At 43.0% G+C, this 22,350-nt stretch overlaps 1 protein-coding gene across 2 annotated transcripts in view; it reads left to right on the forward strand.

Moving 5' to 3' along the window:
* The window catches only part of KCNH1 (potassium voltage-gated channel subfamily H member 1), a 375,869-nt gene that overhangs the window by 72,210 nt on the left and 281,309 nt on the right, over positions 1-22,350 (forward strand). The window contains exon 6 of one of the 2 annotated variants that reach the window (XM_041771002.1): positions 17,882-18,274. In XM_041771002.1, coding sequence (XP_041626936.1) covers positions 17,882-18,274 — 393 coding nt within the window. Of the gene's footprint in view, positions 1-17,881; positions 18,356-22,350 lie in introns of both variants that reach the window. The other variant, XM_041771011.1, reaches the window with a different exon arrangement.

Genomic DNA, 22,350 nt, shown 5'->3' on the forward strand with positions numbered 1-22,350 from the left:
TAGAAGTGAAATGCCCGCTGTTTCTTGGAAATAACCATTATTAAACAGTGTGTGAGTTTTATTATGTGTTTATATATGTTTATATTGTGTTTTTAAACAAAAAATGAGCTCATACAGTAGATATTATTTTCCAGTTTGCTTTTTTTTTTTTTTCACTTGCTAGTGTATTCAGGGTTTTGCCTTAAGAGTGCATATTCCCTTCATTCTTTTTAATGGTTGCTTTGTATTCCCTTGCGTTACTACATCCAAATCCATTTAGTTCTCCCCTGTTGACGGATATGTAACTTACCAATCTTTGGCTATTACAGATTATGTTTCGGTGAAGCTCCTTGTATGTGTATTTTTGGTTTTAATTTAGAAATCTTTTAAACATTCAGAGCAGTAGAGAGTAATTAACCAGCATTCCTTTATTTATAACATCTAGATAGTGATTTCTTACTTCAAATCCTTTCGTAACAATTAAAATATTAAAGATAAAGTTGAGGTGCTCTTTGAACTTATCCCTAGAGGTAAATCTCTATCCTGAAGTTGTGTGTCTCCTTGCTATTGATGTTATAATATTTGCATTATTTATGCATTTATCCAGGAAACGCATGTAGTATAATTGTGCATTTAAAAAATATATGTGCACAAATGATATCATATTGTGATATTTTATAACATGCATTTTACACCCAATATTGATTTTTGAAAGCTTTTTATTTAGAAAGAATTACAGATTGGCGGGAGGTCGCAAAACTAGTACAGAGAATGTCTGCCCTTCATCCAGCTCCCCTCAATGATAGCGTCTTAAATGGCTAAGCCAAATGAGGAAAGTGACACGTGTAGAATAGTGTTAATTAAAGATCGTAGCTGGGCTCCACCAGTTCTTGCATGCATTCACTTGTGTTTGTGCGTGTGTGTGCAATGCAGGGAAGGGTATATTTAGTTTTGTCAGAAGCTCTTAAACTACTTGCCAGTTGCAGTTGATTATATCACTTTATCTTCCTACCAGTAATCTAGGAAACATCCGGTTTTCTGCGTCCTTGCCAGCGTTGGCTCTTGCCGCTCTTTTCCATTTTTCATACTAATGAGCATGTCGTGATATTTCATCATGGTCTTAGTTTGCCTTTTAGTAAAGGGCTCAAGATGCTGAACATCTTTTCAGGAGTTTGTTTCCAAGGACATGTTTCCTGTGGTGAAAAGCGTATTCGTGTCTCTTGCCCATTTTAAAATTCAGCCCTGCTAACATTTTTTTTTTTTATTGCTGTAAACACATAGGCATACTTTAAATCTTCATTCTTGGTGGCTAGTTTCCTCTTGTGGTGAGCTTATCTATAGCTAGAGGCTTTGGTGGGAGTCCACTGGGTTCCCAGTCGCAGAGGCATCTGGATGGGGTAGTTGAGATTGCCTGTGCCATGTATCATAAAGTTTCACCTGGTGCAGACCAGCGCTTTTAGCCCTAAAAGTTTTAGCCCTGGGCCTCCCCACCATGTGAGCAGTGTGAAATCTGTCTCCGCACTTGTGTGTGGCACAGGTTTGGGGTTCTGATTTCTCACAGGTAACCCTTTTTCTACCCGGAGTTCCAGACAGGTGTCACGTTTCCTTTTTATGTCTCTGATACTTGTGATAGATGTCTTTTGTTTTGTGTTTGTGGATCAGCGCAGCCCTTTGTCACCCTGGGCAGAGCATGTGTGTTCCGCTCCTGTCCTCTGCAGTGTATACCCTGTTCCAATAACCCTTGTTTTTGAAAAATGCCTGGACTCTTTGGTTTCAGCTCCTTACTGGTTGCTTTAGTTTTGTGTTCCTGGTTTTTGTTTTTGTTTTTTGGTACCTGGGGTTTGGAATTTTTCTATTTCTTTCTAAATCTTGAATGTTTATTTTATTGTTTTTTTGTTTAAAGATCTTGATTGATTGATTGAGAGAGTATGTGAGCAGGGGGAGGCAGAGGGAGAGGGAGAGGGGGAGACCCAAGCAGACTTCTCGCTGAGCTCAGAGCCCAACATGGAACTTGATCTCATGCACCTGAGATCATTACCTGAGTCGAAACCCAAAAGTTGGACACTTAACTGACCGAGCCACCCAGGCACCCCTTAAATGTATAATTTTTAGATAGCATCTCAATGTGTTTGGTATACCTGGAAGTTTTCCATATTAGAGCTTAGTTCGCTTTATTGATGTTGGCTCTCTAAATACTTGTGCTTGTGTGAATATGGTAGGGTGCTGGCAGTGACATTAAGGAGACAGAGGGTACACACATTTAAAACTTGGTAGAAAGTGCCAGAGTTCACATGACAAGGTAGTACCAGTCTACACTGCCTGTCCCATCACATGTGCCATTTTCTTCTCTCCCTGTTATTGATAATTGGTGCTAGCAATTGTTTTACTCAACCTAAAGTTTTTAAATTTTATTTTTATTTTTTAAATATTTTATTTATTTATTCATGAGAGACATGGAGAGGGAGAGAGAGAGGCAGAGACACAGGCAGAGGGAGAAGCAGTCTCCATGCAGGGAGCCTGATGTGGGACTGGATCCCGGGACTCCAGGATCATACCCTGGGCAGATGGTGGCTAAACCACTGAGCCACCCGGACTGCCCTCAACTTAAAGTTTTAACATTTTCTTTAGTTTTTAAAGGAAGAGCACTTAGTTTTTATGCATTGTGCAGAGATTTGATGTAACATAGGGATGCCTCCCTTACTCACGTGAGCATGCTGCCACAGCTGCCCATCAGGGCGACACGCATGAAGCACGTGGGGTGGTGCTGAGCTGGGCACCTCCCCAGGCAGCAGGACAGAGATGCAGAGAACTGAAGTTTGCTTACGTGCACGCCACGCTTGCTATGTGCATTGGCAAGTGATGTGTGGAGGCGCTGTCTGCTGCCCAGGGAGAGCAGAAGGCAGGTACCAGGTTCCCGATGAGTCTGTGTCACAGTCCCTGACTTTCCAGTCTCAAGGGCCAGAATCGCTGGTGGAGGCTGCCAGTATGTATGGGAGCAAAGGTGTTATCCTTTTTTTTTTTTTTCTAGAAACAGACTCTATATGCCTTGAAATTGAGATTTCCTCCTCCACTCTTTTTTTGCTTTTTGGATGTTGACTTCATTTGACACCTTTAGACTCGGAAAAGTGACAACACTCCAGGGATGCCTCACTGCGACATGGTTTTCTCCTGCTTTGGAGAGGAATCAACTTTGACAATAGGAACTTCTGCCACAAGCATCTGGGTTTTGAGCTAATTTTACTACTTGTAATGAGTCTTTTTAAATACTCTGAACTGTCTCAGTGCGGGATAGGCTGTGCTTGTAGGTAGGAAGTTTGTCATTTCCAGAGGTGTTTGGAGGACCACTTGATGGTAGGCTGAACATGAGCTTGGAAAGTGTGGCTGGGCCCATGGCCTTGTCCTTGCTTTCCAGCCCTGAAGGCCAGCCTGTGCCTGTTTGCTCCTTGTGCACTCACAGTCTGTGGGGCTCCTTCTGGCCAGCACTCTCTTGTTTGAGGCCTGGGGTCTTGTGGTGGGGGGAGGATTCTCGGCTTTTCTCCGAGGAGAACCATTTTGTGTATGTTTATTATATTTTAATAAGCTATTTATTCAAGACAGGCAGGGCAAAACCCAAATGTTTGGTGATGCCAGAGATCAACTCTATATTTGATTTTGGTAAAAAGTTATAAATAATCAGGTGAAATGAAGTTTCAGGATCTCTGCTTTGCTTTGGTCTTTTTCTTTCTCTCTCTCTCTTTTTTCTTTCTTTCTTTCTTTCTTTCTCTCTTTCTCTCTTTCTCTCTTTCTCTCTTTCTCTCTTTCTTTCTTTCTTTCTTTCTTTCTTTCTTTCTTTCTTTCTTTCTTTCTTTCTTTTTTCTTTTTCTTACGAGACAGGATGATGTAGTGGAAAGAAAAGGGGATTTGGAGTCAGACTGACCCGAGTTCTCATCCAAGACTCTACTGCATTCCAGCTGTGTGGCTTTCTGAAAGTTCTTAAACCTCATTCCTCTTTCCTCATCCTCATGAAATAGGATATGACCTACCCCAAAGGATGCTAGTGAGGATTTATGATGCTTTAAGACAAGTATGATCTTATTACTCCCTGCTTAAGAATCCTTTAATGTCATCTTGCTACTTCTTTGGATGAACTTAAAATTTATGTCATGATTTACAAGACTCAGCTCATGTCTCCAGCCTTATCTGGCTGTTCCCCACTCACTCCAAGCCACAAACTCTCTCTTGCCTGTGGGCCTTGCAATGGGCTCTTCCTCTGCCTGTAGATTCTTGTTCCTTCTCTCGGCTGGGCTAGTTCCTACCCATTCTTCAACTCTCAGTGTAGACATCACACCTTTCCCAGTGTCCCTGGCCCACCCCAGGCCAGTTCAACTTCCTCAGGCACTCTCCTCACTGTGTGCAATTTCCATGTTGAGCACTCATGCCACTGGGAATGCTCTTGTTGAATATTTGTCCCCTCTGGTAGATGGAAGGTCTGTGAAGGCAGGGGCAGTGTCTGTCTTATTTATTCTACATCTCTGGGGTGCCTGGGTGACTCGGTGGTTGAGCGCCTGCCTTCAGTTCATGTTATGATCCCAGGATCATATGATCCCAGGTCCTGGGATCAAGTCCCATATCAGGTTCCTCTCAGGGAGCCTGCTCTCCCTCTGCCTGTGTCTCTGCCTTTCTCTCTGTGTCTTTCATGAATGAGTAAATAAAATCATAAAAAAAATGTTAATCTACATCTCTGCCATTGAGCACAATGCTGGCACATAGTCAGTACTTGGTAAAATGTTCATTAAATGAATGAAGCAGGAAAGAAGCAAGAACCTTGGTTGGTGCCTGACACTTAGTAGGTCCTCACTAAATGTTGGTTCCCATTCACATTAACCCCTTCTTCCCCTCCTGATGGCTGTCTGCCTTGGTCATGGCTAGCAGAGTGCTCTTTGTTTCTGATTTGGTAATGATGGTGACACTTTCATAACTCAACTTCATCACTTCTTCTCAACTCTTGAATTTAAAAAAATATAGCTGAAGATTTCAAAATAAAATGTTGAAAGAATTTCCCGGCAAAATAAGAAGAGACTGAGATCGTTACCCTATTGCATTTCAATATGGGCTTTTAATTGTGAAGGTGTCATGTGGGTTGGTACTCAACTGTGACATAAAGTATATGGGTTCATACTTCTAATTGCTTCCCACTGCCTTTATCTCTTCCTTTAAAGAACAAGTGCATCATGGAAAAAGTTCTAAAAATAGCGCCTGCCTGGTTTACGGAGAAGGGTGTTTATGACAGGAATTAAGCCATTGTTTAGCTCGGGATGTCTGAAACCCCAAATCAGGCTTTATTTTGTGGCTGGAGCTTCATTCTCAGCCTCGTTAACATCCTGCTGTCCCTTCTCCTTTGCATGTGCTTTTTCTGGCAGACACTGGATTTGTTCTCACTCTGTAGTCATAAAAACCAAAGTAGTTTCTCAACAGAAACGGGAGCTGTACTAGGGAAGAGGGAGGGGTTGCCTGGAGTAAGGGGTGCAGAAAACCAGGGTTTCTCTTCACCCATAGGTGGAGGGTGTTTGAGGCAGCTGTGGTGGATGGTGGGACAGTGGTGTTTGTGAGGTCCCCCCATCTGTGTCCCAAAATGATCAGTGAGGCCAGTTTTCTGGGTGAAGTGTCGAGTACCTGGAGGCCACTCTCAGAGAGGAAGTTGATTCTGGGCCCTTGTGCTGTTATCATCCTGGGAGATGACGTCTGGTACTCCCTGTAAGGTGGCCATCGTGAGGCTGTTGGCTCCGTTGACCCCTGTTAGGACCCATCCTGTCCATGGCAGATTGGCCAGGTCTTCAGCTTCCCAGGAAGGCTTTTGTGTGTGTGTGTGTGTGTGTGTGTGTATTTTTTATTGGAGTTCGATTTGCCAACATATAGTGTAACACCCAGGAAGGCCTTCGAGTCTGCCCGTCGTCTCGTCCATTGCAACTCCCCAGTTCAAGGCCGCATCCTCTCTTAACTGGAGTTCTGTGGTAGCTTGTAGCCAGCCTCCCTGTGCTTTCAGGCCTGCCTCTTCTGCTCCTTCTGTCACACGGATGCCTGAGTACCTTCGCACACAGCGATTGATTATGAACCTCTCTTTCTTAAAATTCTTACCTCTACATAAAGGACATGTCAAGACTTGCCCTCCCCTTTCCTTATATTTAAGTGTCACTTTCCAATTTTTTGTCTTCTACAGACCCTACCCCTCGAAACATAAAACAACAGCAAAAAGCAAACCACTGCTAGGTTCAGCCATACCAGGCTCCTCCCACACTGAGCTCTTACCCCACCTCCCTTACACATCTAAGCCCTGTGCACCCTGTGTGCTGAAAATGCCCTGTCCGAGATTTGTTTGTGGCCCATCCTTCAAGGGAGGTCTTGACAGTCACCTCACATCTAAGCTTCTCCTGATTACCTAAGTCAGTTCATTGTCTCTTGTCCTCTGCCCTTGAAGCACTTTTCTACATGCATCTCTTACTACTTTGTATTATGTTTTAGTAGTTGGGTTGCACATCTTTCTTCTGTTCTAAATATGGGATCTTTGGATCCCCGTGGGTAACTTTTGGTGTCCAGATGTTCGTGGTTGCTTTTATAAGGGTCCATAGAATTGATGGGATCTGTGAGGTCATATTATTTTGTATTTTTTCAACCCTCTAAATAAATGTACTTTATCAGTCTTCCTTTCTTCCCAGGCCATTCAATTCTGTCATTCTTGGTCTCTGATCTTTGAGGAAGCCAAGGCCTTTAGGCAAGCAGGATGTACTCCATGAGTGGACTGCTGGAGCCTTCCTGATTCTCATCCAGAATCTCCTGAGTGGGAGAAGATGTTTGCAAATGACCTATCCAATAGGGAGTTAATATCCAAAAAATATTTAAAAATTATATAAGTCAACACCAACCCCCCCCCCAAGTAATCCCATTAAAAATGGGCAAAGAATCTAATAGACATTTTTCCAAAGACATACAGATGGCCACCAGACACTTGAAAAGATCCTGAAACAATCATTTTCTTTATTTGCACAAAAATACTCATGTTTAGATACTGTTTACCTATTTACAAGAAAAATTTATAGATTTGTATATACATGTATACACATATCAACATTTGTATTTTTATTTGACCTTCACAGTATTGCTCTGGTATAAGTGATATTAGCTTCATTTTTCAGTTGAGGCAGCTGAGGCATGGGGACTTGGCTTTGCCTGAGGTTGATGGGCTCTGAAGCGATGATTGACTCCATCAGGCCAAGGGTCTGGCAGGGTCAGCCTGCCACTGTCTTTGCAGCCCCCCTCCTTTTAAAAAAAATTATTACTTATTTATTTATTTATTTTTGTATATTTTTTACTGGAGTTCAATTTGCCAACATATAGTATAACACCCAGTGCTCATCCCATCAAGTGCCCTCCTCAGTGCCCATCACCCATTCACCCCATCCCCCTGCCCACATGCCTTTCCACCACCCCTTGTTTGTTTCCCAGAGTTAGGAGTCTCTCATGTTTTGTCTCCCTCTCTGATATTTCCCACTCATTTTCACTCCTTTCCCCTATAATCCCTTTCACTATTTTTTATATTCCCCATATGAATGAAACCATGTAATGATTGTCCTCCGATTGACTTACTTCACTCAGCATAATACCCTCCAGTTCTATCCACGTTGAAGCAAATGGTGGGTATTTGTCGTTTCTAATGGCGAGTAATATTCCATTGTATATATAGACCATTCATCTTTTGATGGACACCGAGGCTCCTTCCCCAGTTTGGCTATTGTGGACATTGCTGCCATAAACATTTGCATCCCCTCTCCTTAATGGTTTTCTTAGCCATCCTTTTGTTTTCTGACATGTCCTCCCTTCCCTACCTCCTTGTCTTGCACACATTTACATGTACATGTTTGTGGGTCACATATTTATTTATTTAGTTTTAAAGATTTTATTTATTTATTTGAGAGAGAGAGAGAGAAAGAGAGAGCACAGAGGGAGAGTGAGAAGGGAGAAGGAGAAGCAGACTCCCTGCTGAGCGGGGAGCACAATGCAGGACTTGATCTCAGGATCCTGAGATCATGACCTGAGCCTAAGGTAGACGCTTAACAGACTGAGCCACCCAGATGCTCCTGTTTAAGTTGGTTCATGATATTATTATGGCTTAGTAAAAAGTCATAGTTTAGGCTTGTGCTGTCTGGTATGGTGACAGCTGGCCGCATGTGGCTCTTGAGCAATTAGGATGTGATTCATCTGAATGGAGAAGTGCAGTAAGCTACATTACACACATTGACTTTGAAACTGAGTATGAAAAAAGAAATGTAGAATGTGTTGCATTAATAGCTTTATATATTGATTACATCTTAAAGTTGTAGTATTTGGATATATTGGGTTAAATTATTGGGTTAAAATATTAAAATTAATTTGACCGGTTTCCTTTTACTTCTTTTATGAGGCTACTAGAAAATTTAAATTACATATAAGAGTCACATTGTGGCTTGCATCCTATTTCCATTGGTTAGTGCTCATTTGGACTGTGGGCTATTGAATCAGATTTGGGTTTGAATCTCAGGTTCACCACTTAATTAGCTTTGAGGTTTTGGGCAGCTTAGCATCCTCAAAATAATTTCTCTTATTTATAAAATAAAAACCAGCTTCTACCTTGCATGATTGTTATAAAGATTAAATTATATTTTTTTGTGTAAAGTGCTCAACCCAGAGCATGGCATGGGAGCCTAGGGGTTAAAAATATGAATCTTGGTGTTAAACTTGATAAGATTGGCAACACTGGCTGCACCACTTAAAACCTTTCTGTGCTTGGACAAGTTACTTTAATTCCCCAAGCCTCAGTTTCTTCAGCGTGAAATGGAACTATGAGTATTAAATACACTCCCTATGTAAAGGGCTTACTAGCCCAGGGTAGGGCATAAACGATAACCAATACTGTAGTATCTGGGGAAGGGCATCTATTGGAAAACTTCATGCTGTTAAGTGGTGTATGTGGACTTTGGTTTTTATTTTTATTTCTTCATGATTGTACATATAATTAAAATAAGGCCATAAGAAATAGCATACTCTCTATTGTCTTTATCATGGTTACTATAGAACATTCTTGATATTATATTTTTGTCAAGAATTATATTATTATTTAGGTCTACTTTTATAGCCTCTAATTTTATTCATTCAGCTAGTCATTCATGTATTCAAGTGGCTTTTGTGAAGCACTGACTGTGTGCCAGACATTGTGCTAAAGACTGAGTATGTGGAAGAGAGAAGACAAATACCCTGCCCTCATGGAGCTTATAGTCTAGTGGGAGAGACTTATGTAAACAAGTAAATAGGGGCACTTGGGTGGCTCAGTCAGTTGAGCATCTGCCTTCGGCTCAGATCATGATTCTGGAGTCCTGGGATCAAGCCCCACATTAGGCTCGCTGCTCAGTGGGGAGTCTGCTTCTCCTTCTCCCTCTGTCCCTCCTCCTGTTTATACTCTCTCTCTAAAATAGATAAATAAAAGTCTTTAAAGTAAACAAGTAAATAGATAAGGTATTACTATGATTCCCAATAAATGCTATAAAAGGAACAAATCTGGTGATGTGACAGAGAGTAATAGAGGAAGGGGCTGGTGGGAGTCTGTTTCAGATAGGGTGGTCGGGGAGGGCCTCTGTGAGGAGATGGTGCTTACACCAAGACTCAAAGATTGGGAAGACCTCTTCCATGTTGGGGAAGAGCAGTTTGAGCTGCTCCAAGGTGGGAAAAGAGCTTCAGCATTTTTGTAGAAAGCCAGTAGGGTGGAGTGGTAGGTGAGGGGGTGAAGGGCTTAGGTGAGGTTGGAAAGATAGACAGGGATTTGCATGTCACAGGAAGAATGTAGACCTTGTTTGAAGTTCAGTGTCATGAGCTGGAGGATTTTGACTAGGTGACATGGTTTAATACAAGTTGCTATACAGCATACAGATTCGAAGAGGACCAGAGTGGAAGTAGGGAAAGGTTGGGAAGCTATCTCCATGCTGCAGTGGGAGGGGATGGTGCACTGGATTGGATGGAGTTGTAGAAGTAAGTTGGAGAATAGTGAATGGATCCTGAGTTGTGTGCTTTTAGTAGTAGAAGCAACAGAACTCCCCGGTGGATTAGTTCTGAAGGGTTTCCTGGAGGGAGATCTGAGCCGCACCCTTTTGTGGCACCACAGCAGGAGTGGCATGGAGAGAGCCAAGTGAAGAGAGTGTTTCAAGAGGAAGAAGTGTAAAAATCTGTAGAGAGCTGCCAAGAGAGTGAGTTATATCAGGATGGGGAATCCACTGGATTTAGCAACATTGAGATCTTTGTCATCTTGCAAAAGCTATTTCATTAGTTAGTGGAGGCCTTAGTCAGATTGGGGTATGTGGGGTGTGGTGGCTGGGGGAAAAGTGGAGACACTGTGATTACATGAATTTTTCAAAAAGTCTGGCCACATAGGGGAACAGCAGAAGGAGCTTACTTAGCAAGAAAAGGGAGTTGGTTGATGTCTAAAGATGCTGATAGAATGATCCTGTGTCCAAGGAGAGATTGATGGAATGAAAACAAGAGAATCATGGCAGGCGGTGGGCATAAAGCACTTGAGGTAGGGGAGAGTAGGGGTGAGATTCAGAGCACGTGGGAGGAATTGGCCTTTGACAGAAGTTGAGCACTTTATTGAAACAAGAAAAAAGTAGGTAAGGGTGAAGGCCGATTTGTAGACATTGACCATTGGGAGATGCAGGAGCCTTTCTCTGTTCTATTTTCTCAGTGATTCACAAGGGAAAAACATGAGCTAAGAGTGAGGTGTAGTAGATAGAGAGCAGCACCTAGAGTCAGTTGTTATAATCTTTGATCTACTTCAGCAGAAATCACTTGTATGATGATGATCTCTTGACACAGAAGGGTTTCTGGATAAGGTAGTTGGGTCCTGCTTCTTAATCTAGCTAGATGTGGCCTGGGGTCTCAGGTAGTTACTCTTCAGGAAGACAGGCTCTGGCCAGTGTGGCTGGTTTGGGACTTTAATTGGGATGCCTTTGAGAAGGTCCACACTGAGAGATGCTGCTTCTGACCAGCAGCTGACTTCCTAAGATGACAGGGTGGCATGTTGCCATCACGCAGAGGTCTTACGGAAAAGCTGTGGTTTTTCAAGAGTCATTGAATCAGGAAGCTGGGCTTAGGCTTACGGTCCTGTTTGGTCATCTGTACTATGACTGAGCAAGCCATTTTCTCTCTGGGCTTATTTTCCCAATTTGTAATATAAGAAAAACACTAGTCTTCCCATCTCAGGAGGTTATGTGAGATGTGATGACGTATGTCACTGTGCTGTGAGACTGTACAAGTAGATTGGTGAAAACCTTGAAGGGTTGGAGCTGGCAGCCTGGCTCGTGCTCCCGGCTCTCTGCTTACTCAGCCCTGGTATGACTCAGGGTGAGTCACCGCTCCTCTCTGAGCCTCCGTCTTACCATCTGTAGAGCTCCCTCACAGGGTGATTATGGGGATTCAGAAATACAATAGAGGGCTTTGGGAGGAAAGGTGCTAGAGAAATGTGACAGACTAATGTCCCTACTCTTCATCCAGGGAGAAGCCCTATCTTCATTTCCCCTCCAGAATCAGTCTCCAAAATGAGAATTCTTTGGTGTCATCCTTAATGGTCTGGAATGAGCACTTCCTGTGGGCAGAGCCTGGGAGTGGGTATTGTTAGGGGGCAGACAGGGAGAGGGTGACCTAGTGACATTACACTTGGTGAAGTCGTAACTGCATTTGGGGGACTCCCATCCCCTTCTGATTGGGCATATAGGACAGACTCAAGCCCGCTCTAGGAAGTGCATTTTGGGAAGGGCTGCCAGCCAGAGGCCTTTGGAAGCATCCACTGTACAAGACTAATCAAATGGAAGAAACGAGAAGCACATGTCATACTGACAGGTGCAGAAAAGAGGTGGGGGAGGGGACTGACTGCTCTGGTCCCCAGGACCACCGCACCAGGTCATTGTGTCTCCATGTCTGGTGAAGCTGTTCCTCGGCAGAGCTTTTGAGGTGTCATTGAACATCTAACGTAAGACAAGCTCCTTGTGGCTGTACACAAGGTTGGCATTCCGTGTCTTTCAATTCTGTACCCAGAGACTTCCTCCTTTTGGAGGACACTAACCCCTTTCCAAATGGATATTCTGAATGACTCTGAGAAAGCTTTTTTCTCCTGAGGATGACAGTCCTGGAGCTCATCAGAGTGGTATCCTGGTCTGAATCCATTCTCACACAGACTTCTGAGAAGGAAGGTAGGTCAGTCTCACAGGAATCTTTGTGTTCAACATGTATAATTAGTCATTTGTCACTGTACTCTGAAAAGACTACTGGATTCAGATAGTTAACTGGATGCAAAATATCCTTTTGATCAGATAATTTTTTTAAAAGATTTTTATTTACTTATTCATGAGAGACAGACAGAGAGAGAGGGAGAAGCAGGCTCCATGCAAGGAGCCAATGTAGGACTTGAACCCAAGAATCTGAGATCATGCCCTGAGCCAAAGGCAGGCGTTCAACTGCTGAGCCACTCAGGGGTCCCATGATTAGAGCATTTTTCCTGAGAATATTGATTATCTGTAATGAAGAACTTCATGGATATTCCATTTCCTCTAGATAATAGCTAAAGAGTTAACAGGAGAGTAAAATATGGAGAATCTCAAGTCAAACTGCCAAAGCTCAGCCTTCTGGGAATCATTTGTAGGCTTTTTTTTTTTTTTTTAAGATTTTTAAAAACTTATTTATTTGAGAGAGAGAGAGAGTGTGTGTGTGAGTATGAGCAAGGAGGAGGGGCAGAGGGAGAGGGAGAAGCAGACTCCGCACTGAGCAGAGAGACAGACGCAGGGCTCCATCCCAGGGCCCTGAGATCATGATCTGAGCTGAAGGCAGATGCTTTACCCACTGAGCCACCCAGGCTCCCCGCTTTTGGCTTTTAACATAAAGAATTGGAAAGACAGTGTGTCACATTTATTCTGATCAAATATCCTGGCATCCAAGCCTACTCCCAGAATGCAGATACCCTGTGGTTTCAGTATAAAAGGCTGCATCTCAGAGATGGGAAGAGAGAAACTGAATACAAGTCCTCAGCAGCCCTCCCAGGCCAGCTTCACACTTCTGTCAACCGCCTTTGAACACATGATGTAGGAGAAGCAGCAGGAGGAGAGTCAGTGGCCAGCCTGGCAGTTCTAGGGGTACGAAGGCACCATTTACTCAGGCCTCACTCAAAGCAGGGCTTTACAGTGTCCTGGAAAGCATGGGAATCCACTTAGGAACAATTATGGATTATACTAAACTGTCACAGGAACAGCTATGTTTCTCTAAAAAGGCGTTTCGTCTCGGGGGCTTGTTACCAAGAATCATGGAACTCCAGGCGACTTTGGTGTGTGGTCAGCGGGTGGCTGCTTACTTGTGGATTCTTTTGAGTTCCGGCTGAATAGTCTTATCACTCAGACTGTATTTTGCAAACATACAATAAACCCTGAAGTAACTCACCTCCTTCTTCCCCTGCCTTTCCCTTAGCTGAATGCCCACGACCCCTTCCTTACAAGGGTTATAATTCATATATAGTCGTTGACTTTTAAAAATTAAACTTCTTAGTTTGAGATAACTATAGATTCACATGGAAGAGATAATCCATAGAAATCCCATGGGCTCTACTCTGTTTCCCCTGATGGTACCTTCCTGCAAAACTAAAGTACAATATCCCACCCAAGATACTGACATCGGTATGGTCAAGACACAGAATATTCCATCATCACAAGAATACCTCATGTTGCCTTTGTATAGTCACACCCACTTCTTTCCGGCCCTCATCTCCTCCTTAAACCCCTGGCAACCATTAACTTGTTCTCGATTTGTACCATTTTGTCATTTCAAGGATCTTGTATGAATAGAGTCATGCAGTGCATTATTTTTGGGAATTGTTGATTCAGTCTCTGGAGATTCATCCAGCTTGCTGCGTGTGTCAATAGTTTGTACCTTTTTATTGTCGAGTATTTTCCATGGTGTGGATGCACCATAGTGTGTTTAACCGGCTACCTGTTGAAGGACATCTGGGTCATGTCCAGTTTGGGGATGTTATGAATAAAGCTCTGTGAACATTCATGTACAGGTTTTTGTGTGAATGTAAAGTTTTCATTTGTCGTGATAAATGCCCGGGAGTGCAACTACTGGGTCAGGCTGTGGGTGCATATTTGGTTGTTTAACTGCAAAACTCCTTCCTGGAGTGGCTGTACCATTTTACATCTCTGCTAACAATATGAGTGCTCTGGTTTATCTGCATCATCACCGGCATTTGGTATTTGTCACTATTTTGTCTTGTAGCCATTCTGATAGGTGTGTGGTGATAGCTCGTTGTCTTTTTATTTATTTATTTATTTATTTATTTATTTATTTATTTATTTATTTATTTTCGTCTTTTTAATGTGCATTTCCCTAAAGGGTGATGATGTTGCACATCTTTTCATGGGCTTATGTATCATCTGTCTCTGCTCTTTGGGGAAATCTCCCTTCATGCTTTTTCCTCATTTTCTGATCGGATTGTTTGGTTTTTGTTGTTGTTGAGTTTGGAGATTATATATTGTAAATTATGTATTCTAGATACTGTTTCTTTGTGGGATAGGAAGTTTGGGAATATCTTCTCCAAGTCATCATATGTCTTTTCATTTTCCTAACAGAGCATTCTGCTCTTGGTGGGAGGAGTGTTTTATAAATGTCGACTAACTCCTGTTGGTTGACAATGTTGTTGAGTCCAGCTATATCCTTGCTAATTTTGTTCCAACAGGTCTTGAGAGAGGACAGGGTGGATTTGTTTGCTTTTCCTTTCAGTTCCATCAGTTTTTGCTTTGATTGTAGTTAGAGCTCTCTGGTGTACATGCGTCAGGAATTCTGTCTTGATGAATTGACCCTTTCCCATTATGTCAGATGCCTTTCTGTTTCTGTCATTTAGTTTGGGTAATTTCTACAGATTCCTCTGTCCTCTCCATTCTGCTGTTGAACCTATCCACTGAAATGCCTAAATTGGTGATTGTATTTTTGGTTCTAAAATTTACATTTGTTTCATCTTTATATCTTCTCTTCTTTTGCGGAGACGTTCTACTTCTTTGCTATTTCTGAGACTTTCTATTTTTTTTCCATTTGTTTTAAGCATATCCATAAATGTCTGTTCAAGCATTTTTAGGATGGCCGTTTAAAAATCTTCATCAGATATTTCTGACATCTCTGTCATCTTGGTGTTGGTATCTACTAATTGTTTTACATTCATTTGAGATTTGCCTGTTTTTTTTTGGTAGAATGAGTGATTTTTGATAGAAGCATGGGCATTTTGGATATTAAGTAATGAGACTCTGGATCTTATCTAAACCTTTTGTTGTAGGTGGCTTCCTTTGACCTGGGTATGGGAGAGGAAGGCATAGGCATCCCCTCATTCCTCCAGAGTGGGGGTAGAAGTCCAAGTTTTAAACTCAGCCTCTATTGATACCTGAGGGGCACTCCTTGTTATCTCTGGGTGAGCATGAGAGTTCTAGTGGCCTGTTGAGCTTATACTGATCCCTTCCTGCCTTGTGGGCAGATGGGCCTTCATTATTGCTGAGTGGACATGGAAGTCAAGGCTCCATACTGGGCCTTCTCCAATGCTAGCCTTCTAAGGAGGAGGAGGAAGAGGAGGAGGCTGGGTGATTCATTACCGCCTAAGATGGGAGAAATCTAACTTCCTAGAAGCCTTTGCCAGCCTGGGTGGGAATGGGGCCATGGCTTTTACTGTGCTGCTTAGCTGTGGTAGAGTGGTCATTATCTAAAAGTTTTCAGTCTTTTGAGGCTTTTCCCAGTCCCTTTGCTACAGAGGGTGGGCTTTTGTTGGGACTTTTTGGTCTGCATTCCTTGGTCATTTCAGGTCTCTGGCTTCTTCAGCTGTAAGTCGGGGAATGTCTGAGGCACAGACAACATCCAGAGAATTCCTCATTACGTTATTCCCAGGCAGTTTGCTTTTTCCCTCCATCTTTGAGAGTCTTAAGTTTGTGTTATTTGTAATGCTCAAGACATTTAGTTGTTCTTAGAGAAAGAATAGAGAAAAGTATGTCTATTTTATCTTTCTGGAAGTGGAAGTCCCATTCAGTTTACTTTTATTTTCTTCTAGGTCCGTCTCTTTTCCTGCCTTGAGATCTCAGGGCCCAAGCTTCTTTAATCAGACTTGTATAAATTCCTTTTCATGGGGGAGAGAAAATAAAATCCCAAGCCTAGAAGATCTCTCTGTGCATTGGTGGGAGGGATAGAAACAGTTCCTATACCCAAAGATGCACACTGGGCATTCTGTGGATTTCAGGCTTTCTTTTACTCACCTTATAAGGCCCAGGGCCAACCATAGAGGAGATGGGGATATTTAGATCAGTTTATATTCACTAAGGGGTCTTTATCCTCTGGAGGAAAGAAGAAGTTCCCATGATACAAGAGAAAGTTTCACCCAGAGATTTATAAGAACCTGTAAGCGTTCTTATAAAGGAGGAGCAGCTCGGGGTCAGGGGTGAGGGTCCCTGCCAGCTTGGCTGGGCTTCTGAAAGTGTGGCTTTTTTGCTTTTGACTACTGAGGATAAAATCCATCCGTGATATTTTCTTGGAGCCAAGCTTCTCTGAACTTTACCCTTCATGAGTTTGGTTCTTTAAAAACCTGTTACTTAGGGAAATGCAACCTTGATGTGGAATAGCATCTGTTTCTAATCCAGCTAGACCTACTTTGGGATCTGATTCCATCTTTTGCTAGCTGTATGACCTTGCAGTTCATTCATCCATGTAAAACCATCCCATAGTGCCTCCTCTGGGCCAGCCACCATGCTGGGTGTGGAGATAAACTAGTAGGTACCTTTCATTGCTCGCTTTGCTTTAGTTTCTGGCCATGAGCAAGTTATCTGCTGGTTTTACTTCAAAAATATATAAAAAATTGAATTACTTTCCTCTATCCCCTCATCTCTTTCCAAGGCTGTTTGAGTAAGTTCTTTGATTCTGTTCTTCCCTCTAATCCTTTGCCTCAATTCATTATCTACACAGCAGCCAGGGTAATCTTTTAACAACAGGCACCAGTTTAATAGTCTTTTGTTAAACTGCTCCAATTATGCTAAGAGAATGAAGTTCAACCCCTCCTCATGGTGCACTCGGTCCTGCGAGGTCTGGTTGCCACTTCTCTGAGCTCATCTGGCATCCTTTCCCCTCATCCAGTGGGCTTCAGCCACATCCGACTTCTCTCTTGGCCTGAGAGCATCGAGCTTGTCCCACCCTGGACTCATTACACCAACTGTGCTCTCTGCCTCAGATAATTTTCCATACAAGTTTGAATGGGTGGTTTCTTGTTGTCATTCAGGTTTCAGTTCAAATGCTGTCCCTCCCCTGTTCCTCATGTCACATTCTCTCCAGTCACCGGGTCCCCACCCTTGCTTTTAGTTGTCTCTTACCACAATTTGAAATTATCTTGATTCGTCTACTAGACCGAGTTCCATGAGAGCAGGCTTCATTGCTGCACATATACCCAGTGTCTAGAAAAGTTCCCGACATAGAACAGTAAATATTTGTTGAGTAAAGTTGCTTAATTCTCTGGGGCCTCAGTTTCTCCCTTGTCACCATGGAATAATAATTGGCTAACAGTACAAGGTTGTATTTAGAATTAAGTGAGGTAATAAATGTGTGTGAAGTATGTAGTACAATGCTTGGCTCACAATAAACCAAATAATAGTTAGTCATTGTTTCCTTATGATTATTTATATTGTAATGTTCATCTCCATTCTCCCATACTCCTCTAGTACCTGTTCTTGCTCCTTGTGATCCATCTGGAGTGTCGCGAGCATTTGTCAGTGACAGATGCTGACTGGTTAGATGCTTGCAGTGGAATCCTGACTTAATTCTCTCTTAACCGTGTTTTTCTATACAGGTTCTGCAGCTGGGCTCAGACATCCTCCCCCAGTACAAGCAAGAGGCACCAAAGACTCCCCCTCACATCATCTTACATTACTGTGTTTTTAAGACCACGTGGGATTGGATCATCTTGATTTTAACCTTCTACACAGCCATCCTGGTCCCTTACAATGTCTCCTTTAAAACCAGGCAGAACAATGTGGCCTGGCTGGTCGTGGATAGCATCGTGGATGTCATCTTTTTGGTGGACATTGTGCTGAATTTTCATACTACCTTTGTTGGACCAGCTGGGGAGGTGATTTCTGACCCCAAACTCATCCGCATGAACTACCTGAAGACGTGGTTTGTGATTGACCTTCTGTCCTGTTTGCCATATGATGTCATCAACGCTTTTGAGAACGTGGATGAGGTTAGTGCCTTTATGGGTGATCCAGGGAAGATTGGTTTTGCTGATCAGATTCCACCACCCCTGGAGGGGAGAGAGAGTCAGGTACATGCCTCAAATCTCAGACCTTGTTGTCATGTCTTGAAAGCTGAATAAATGTGGGTGGTCAACAGAAGAGTAACCATGTGGGTGGGAACTAGCATGGCTGATGTCTGGAACAGAGGGAGCATGCTTGATAGATATTCTCGCCTGCTGGGTTTGTCCTTTGGAGGTTTGGAAGCCCTGCATGTCCGTGAATGGATGTGGAAGAGACCAGAGGCTTCCCTCTTACATTATGTAGAGCGCAAGCCACTGGCTCAGGGGTGGTGGGGCTGCAGAAGCAGGCATGCATCGCCACTGCATTGGTGAATCTTTCACTTGATATGCACTTGTTGAATGTCTGGCCTATTGATTATTCTAATTATGGGGATTTTTCTCTCATCTGCTGCTGACTTTTGGCTGTTTCATAACTAATTAACTCCTGGTAACAGTGATGCTATTTCCTCCCCAAGTTTGCTTGCCTTTTTTTTTTTTTTGGTAAATGTTGGAAAAGAAGGAGTTGTTTCTTTGTTAAAGTTTTGGCTGTGACCAATGGCATTCTGTGGTCCATATTCTCCCTTGCATAAATTTGCTGAGGTAGTCAGGCCATGGTCAAGTGGTGAAGTCCGGCCCTGTGCCTAGGAGGAGTGAGTAGTACTATTGCTGGATTATACTGCTTCGGATTGTTAGTCCTGCAGGTAACGGAAGGAATGAAAAGAAAACAAATGTTCTGTAGGTGTGTTGGAATTAGGACATGCTCAAACAGTGAATGGGTGCCTGCAACATGTTGCATAAGGCAGGAACTGCTGGTCTGGTTCGGGTGATTTTCTCCCTTGAAAAAGCAAGGACATCAAGTCATCGCAAAGGACAGTGTCAGATTCTTATTCAGCTTAAGTGTTCCATGGGAGTTGTTCTTCCTTTTTCCTACTGCCTAGTTGATGCTTCAGATGGATGAAGATAAGGTAGTTCATCTGGTAAATCTTCAGCCTCATATAGAGGATTCTGGAAATCTCAGCCTGGCTGGGGTGTTAACTGGGTGAGTAATTCAGAAAGCCATCTGGAAGTTGAGATTAGGCAAGATTCACTCTCAGAGCTAACAGGCTAGTGGGACTAGCTTTGAGGTAATTGGAAGGAACAGCCAGCTCCCTGCCAAGACAAGACCTGGCCAATGACTTTGTGACTTTCTGGGCATAATGATGCCTCTTGGACATCAGATCAGTATCAGTAGTGGGTGAGGACTCCAGGCCCTTCCTCTGTGAGAACCTAGCTACCTACCACTTGCCTCTTCAGAGAAGAGGAGCTGATGTTCAGGTGCTCTAAACTCAGAACAACCCCCACTTTTATCTGTGTGGTGTGTTTTAATATACTTTGAAATCCCAGGGAATAATGCTCTGGGTGGCTTGGCTTATATGGATTTTGTAGGGGGATTAAATGAGTGAGACTGATCATTTACAAGAACAAAACATCCCTAAAGTGAATGTTGAGATTCTTTAGTGTGAATTTGAGTACACACTGGGAATGATATTTTTCTCTCTGAGCACATTTCTAGAAGATTTTATGTTAGTTGGTGAGGAAAATATGATCATTTTGGCTTAGATAACTCAACTGAATTATTTCAACCTAAAAGAGCTTCTTATACACATATGGGAGATGAAATTTGACTTTAAAAAAAACCTCTCGAGTTTTTAAAATAAACCATTTGCTATTTAGAGCAATAACATTGACAATTTGGAGATAAATAGAACAGTTCTTCAGCTTCCACAGGTTCCCGTTAAACATTGGCAGAGCCATAAACACGTTTGTAAATGTGTCAAGATTACCTTGTCCATTAGCAAAGCAGAGAGCTTCCCCTCAAGCACCTTGTATGTCACATTGGAACTCCTTTGCCATCAATTGTGAGTATCCCTGATGTGATTTCTGACTTCCACCATCATTAAATAGATGTGCGGATAGGAAAAATGCCAGGTATCTGTAGCTTTCCTGTTGGAAAGGGTTTAGCATCAAAGTTCTCACTACCATCTCTTGGTCATAAATAATAATATGAGGGGCACCTGGGTGGCTCAGTATTTGAGTATCTGCCTTTGGCTCAGGTCGTGATCCCAGGGTTCTGGGATCAAGTCCCATATCCGGTTCCCAGCAGGGAGTCTGCCTCTCCCTCTGCCTATGTCTCTGCCTCTCTCTGTGTCTCTCATGAATACATAAATAAAATCTTTTAAAAAATGAGTATTAAGAGACTATTGTTATGATTTGCTTCTGTAAAGACTTGATTTTAAATTTATTAAGTTCTTTTTTTAAAATTTTTTTTTCTTTTATTTATTTATGATAGTCACACACACACACACACACACACACACACACAGAGAGAGAGAGAGAGAGAGAGGCAGAGACATAGGCAGAGGGAGAAGCAGGCTCCATGCACCGGGAGCCCGACGTGGGATTCGATCCTGGATCTCCAGGATCGCGCCCTGGGCCAAACGCAGGCGCCAAACCGCTGCGCCACCCAGGGATCCCAAATTTATTAATTTCTTTTCAAGCTTTGGCAGATACCCAACATAATGCCTGTTGGTAACATTTGTTGTGGTGTGGGGGAGTCAGTGCCAGGAAACTGAAGATTTGGCTTCTGGCCCTCTTGGTATCACGTGTTTGGACACCTGGGACTTTGTGCACGCCATTTAGCCTCTGTGGATCAATTTTCTTGTCTACCCCTTGGGGGTCATGCTACCTTACCTGTCTGAAGGCATGGCATTTGGGCAGTAGATTATTTGAGTTTCCTGCTAGCTGCAAAGTAACTTTGGTGAGTTCTAAAATTTCATCTGCATTTGTCTTACCTCCAGGAGTTGATGATAAAAACAAGAAGCCTAGCACTTTGACCTCCTCCCTACAGTGAGGGTGGGAGGGAAGTGAGATGGAATGAAAGTTCAGAGCCCAGGAGGACCAGAAGGTCATGCAGTTCAACCCTTTTAGTTCACAAATAAGGGAATAGACTCAGGGGGATTATGACTCACTCAAGATGACACAGCAAATCATAGGGCTATGGCAATAATGAGTTCCTTTCTGAGTCCCCTCTATTCTTAATGGTGACAGAGTGGATAAAATAGGGACAAAAACACTGATGGACAGAGTTGAGTCAAAACTGACCAAGAAGCTTCCAAAGTCTGTGGCTCACCCCTTGGCCTGGTTGTTGTGGTGGGGAAGTTGGACACTGTGTACAGGGAAGTGAGTATCTGCATTCTCCCCAAAGCAGCTGTGTTGGTGATGAGATAGGCAGTTTAGGATGCTCATGGAGGGTCAGACCCAGCATGGCTTTCCAGACATAGGCCTTTTGTTGAAAGTCACTATTAAATTAGAAAAGAAAATTGGTGGGGCTTAGAGGAGGTTGGAGAGGCCTGGAAGGGTGCCCCATTTGCCAAACCTGGATTTAGCTGGGTAAGAGAATTCCGATTAATGGTTTCCCATCCACCGCCTGTTGTCTTCTTGCCCACACTGTTGTGGAGTTGCTAATCTAAGATTGCAACTGCCTCTGCTCTAATCCCTTTCTTTGGGAGAGTGTGGGGAGAAAAAAACATTATTGACTCATTTCTCATAAAAAATACATGGAGCTGAATTCTCTCTGGTGTCCTCCTAATTATGCCAATGGAATTGTATCCCAGTGGAGACCACCAAAGAAGAGAGGAATGTGCGGTGGTGGCTTGGCCATCTGTGTGTATGTCGGGGGTGTGTGTGTGTGTGGGGCTGAGGGTGGGTGTGGAGTGGGGGCTCTTGAAGTGGAAGGACTAGATCCCCCTGAGGCTTGGGTCAAGAACGAACCAGGTTCAATTGCTAATGCCAGCCATTGTGACTTCAGGCCTGTGGATGTCGCCCACCTCCATGATTTAAACCACGCAAATGATCCCTTTTGACCCAACTTGTTTCACTTATGTAGATGGCCTACATTTGCGTCATTCTCCAGTCTGTTGGTCATAATCTGTTTTGGAGGCTTTTTGGGAATATGTTTGCACATTAGTTAAGCTGGTGAGAGGACA

Source organism: Vulpes lagopus, chromosome 1, assembly GCF_018345385.1.
Source record: "Vulpes lagopus strain Blue_001 chromosome 1, ASM1834538v1, whole genome shotgun sequence".
Lineage (NCBI taxonomy): Eukaryota > Metazoa > Chordata > Mammalia > Carnivora > Canidae > Vulpes > Vulpes lagopus.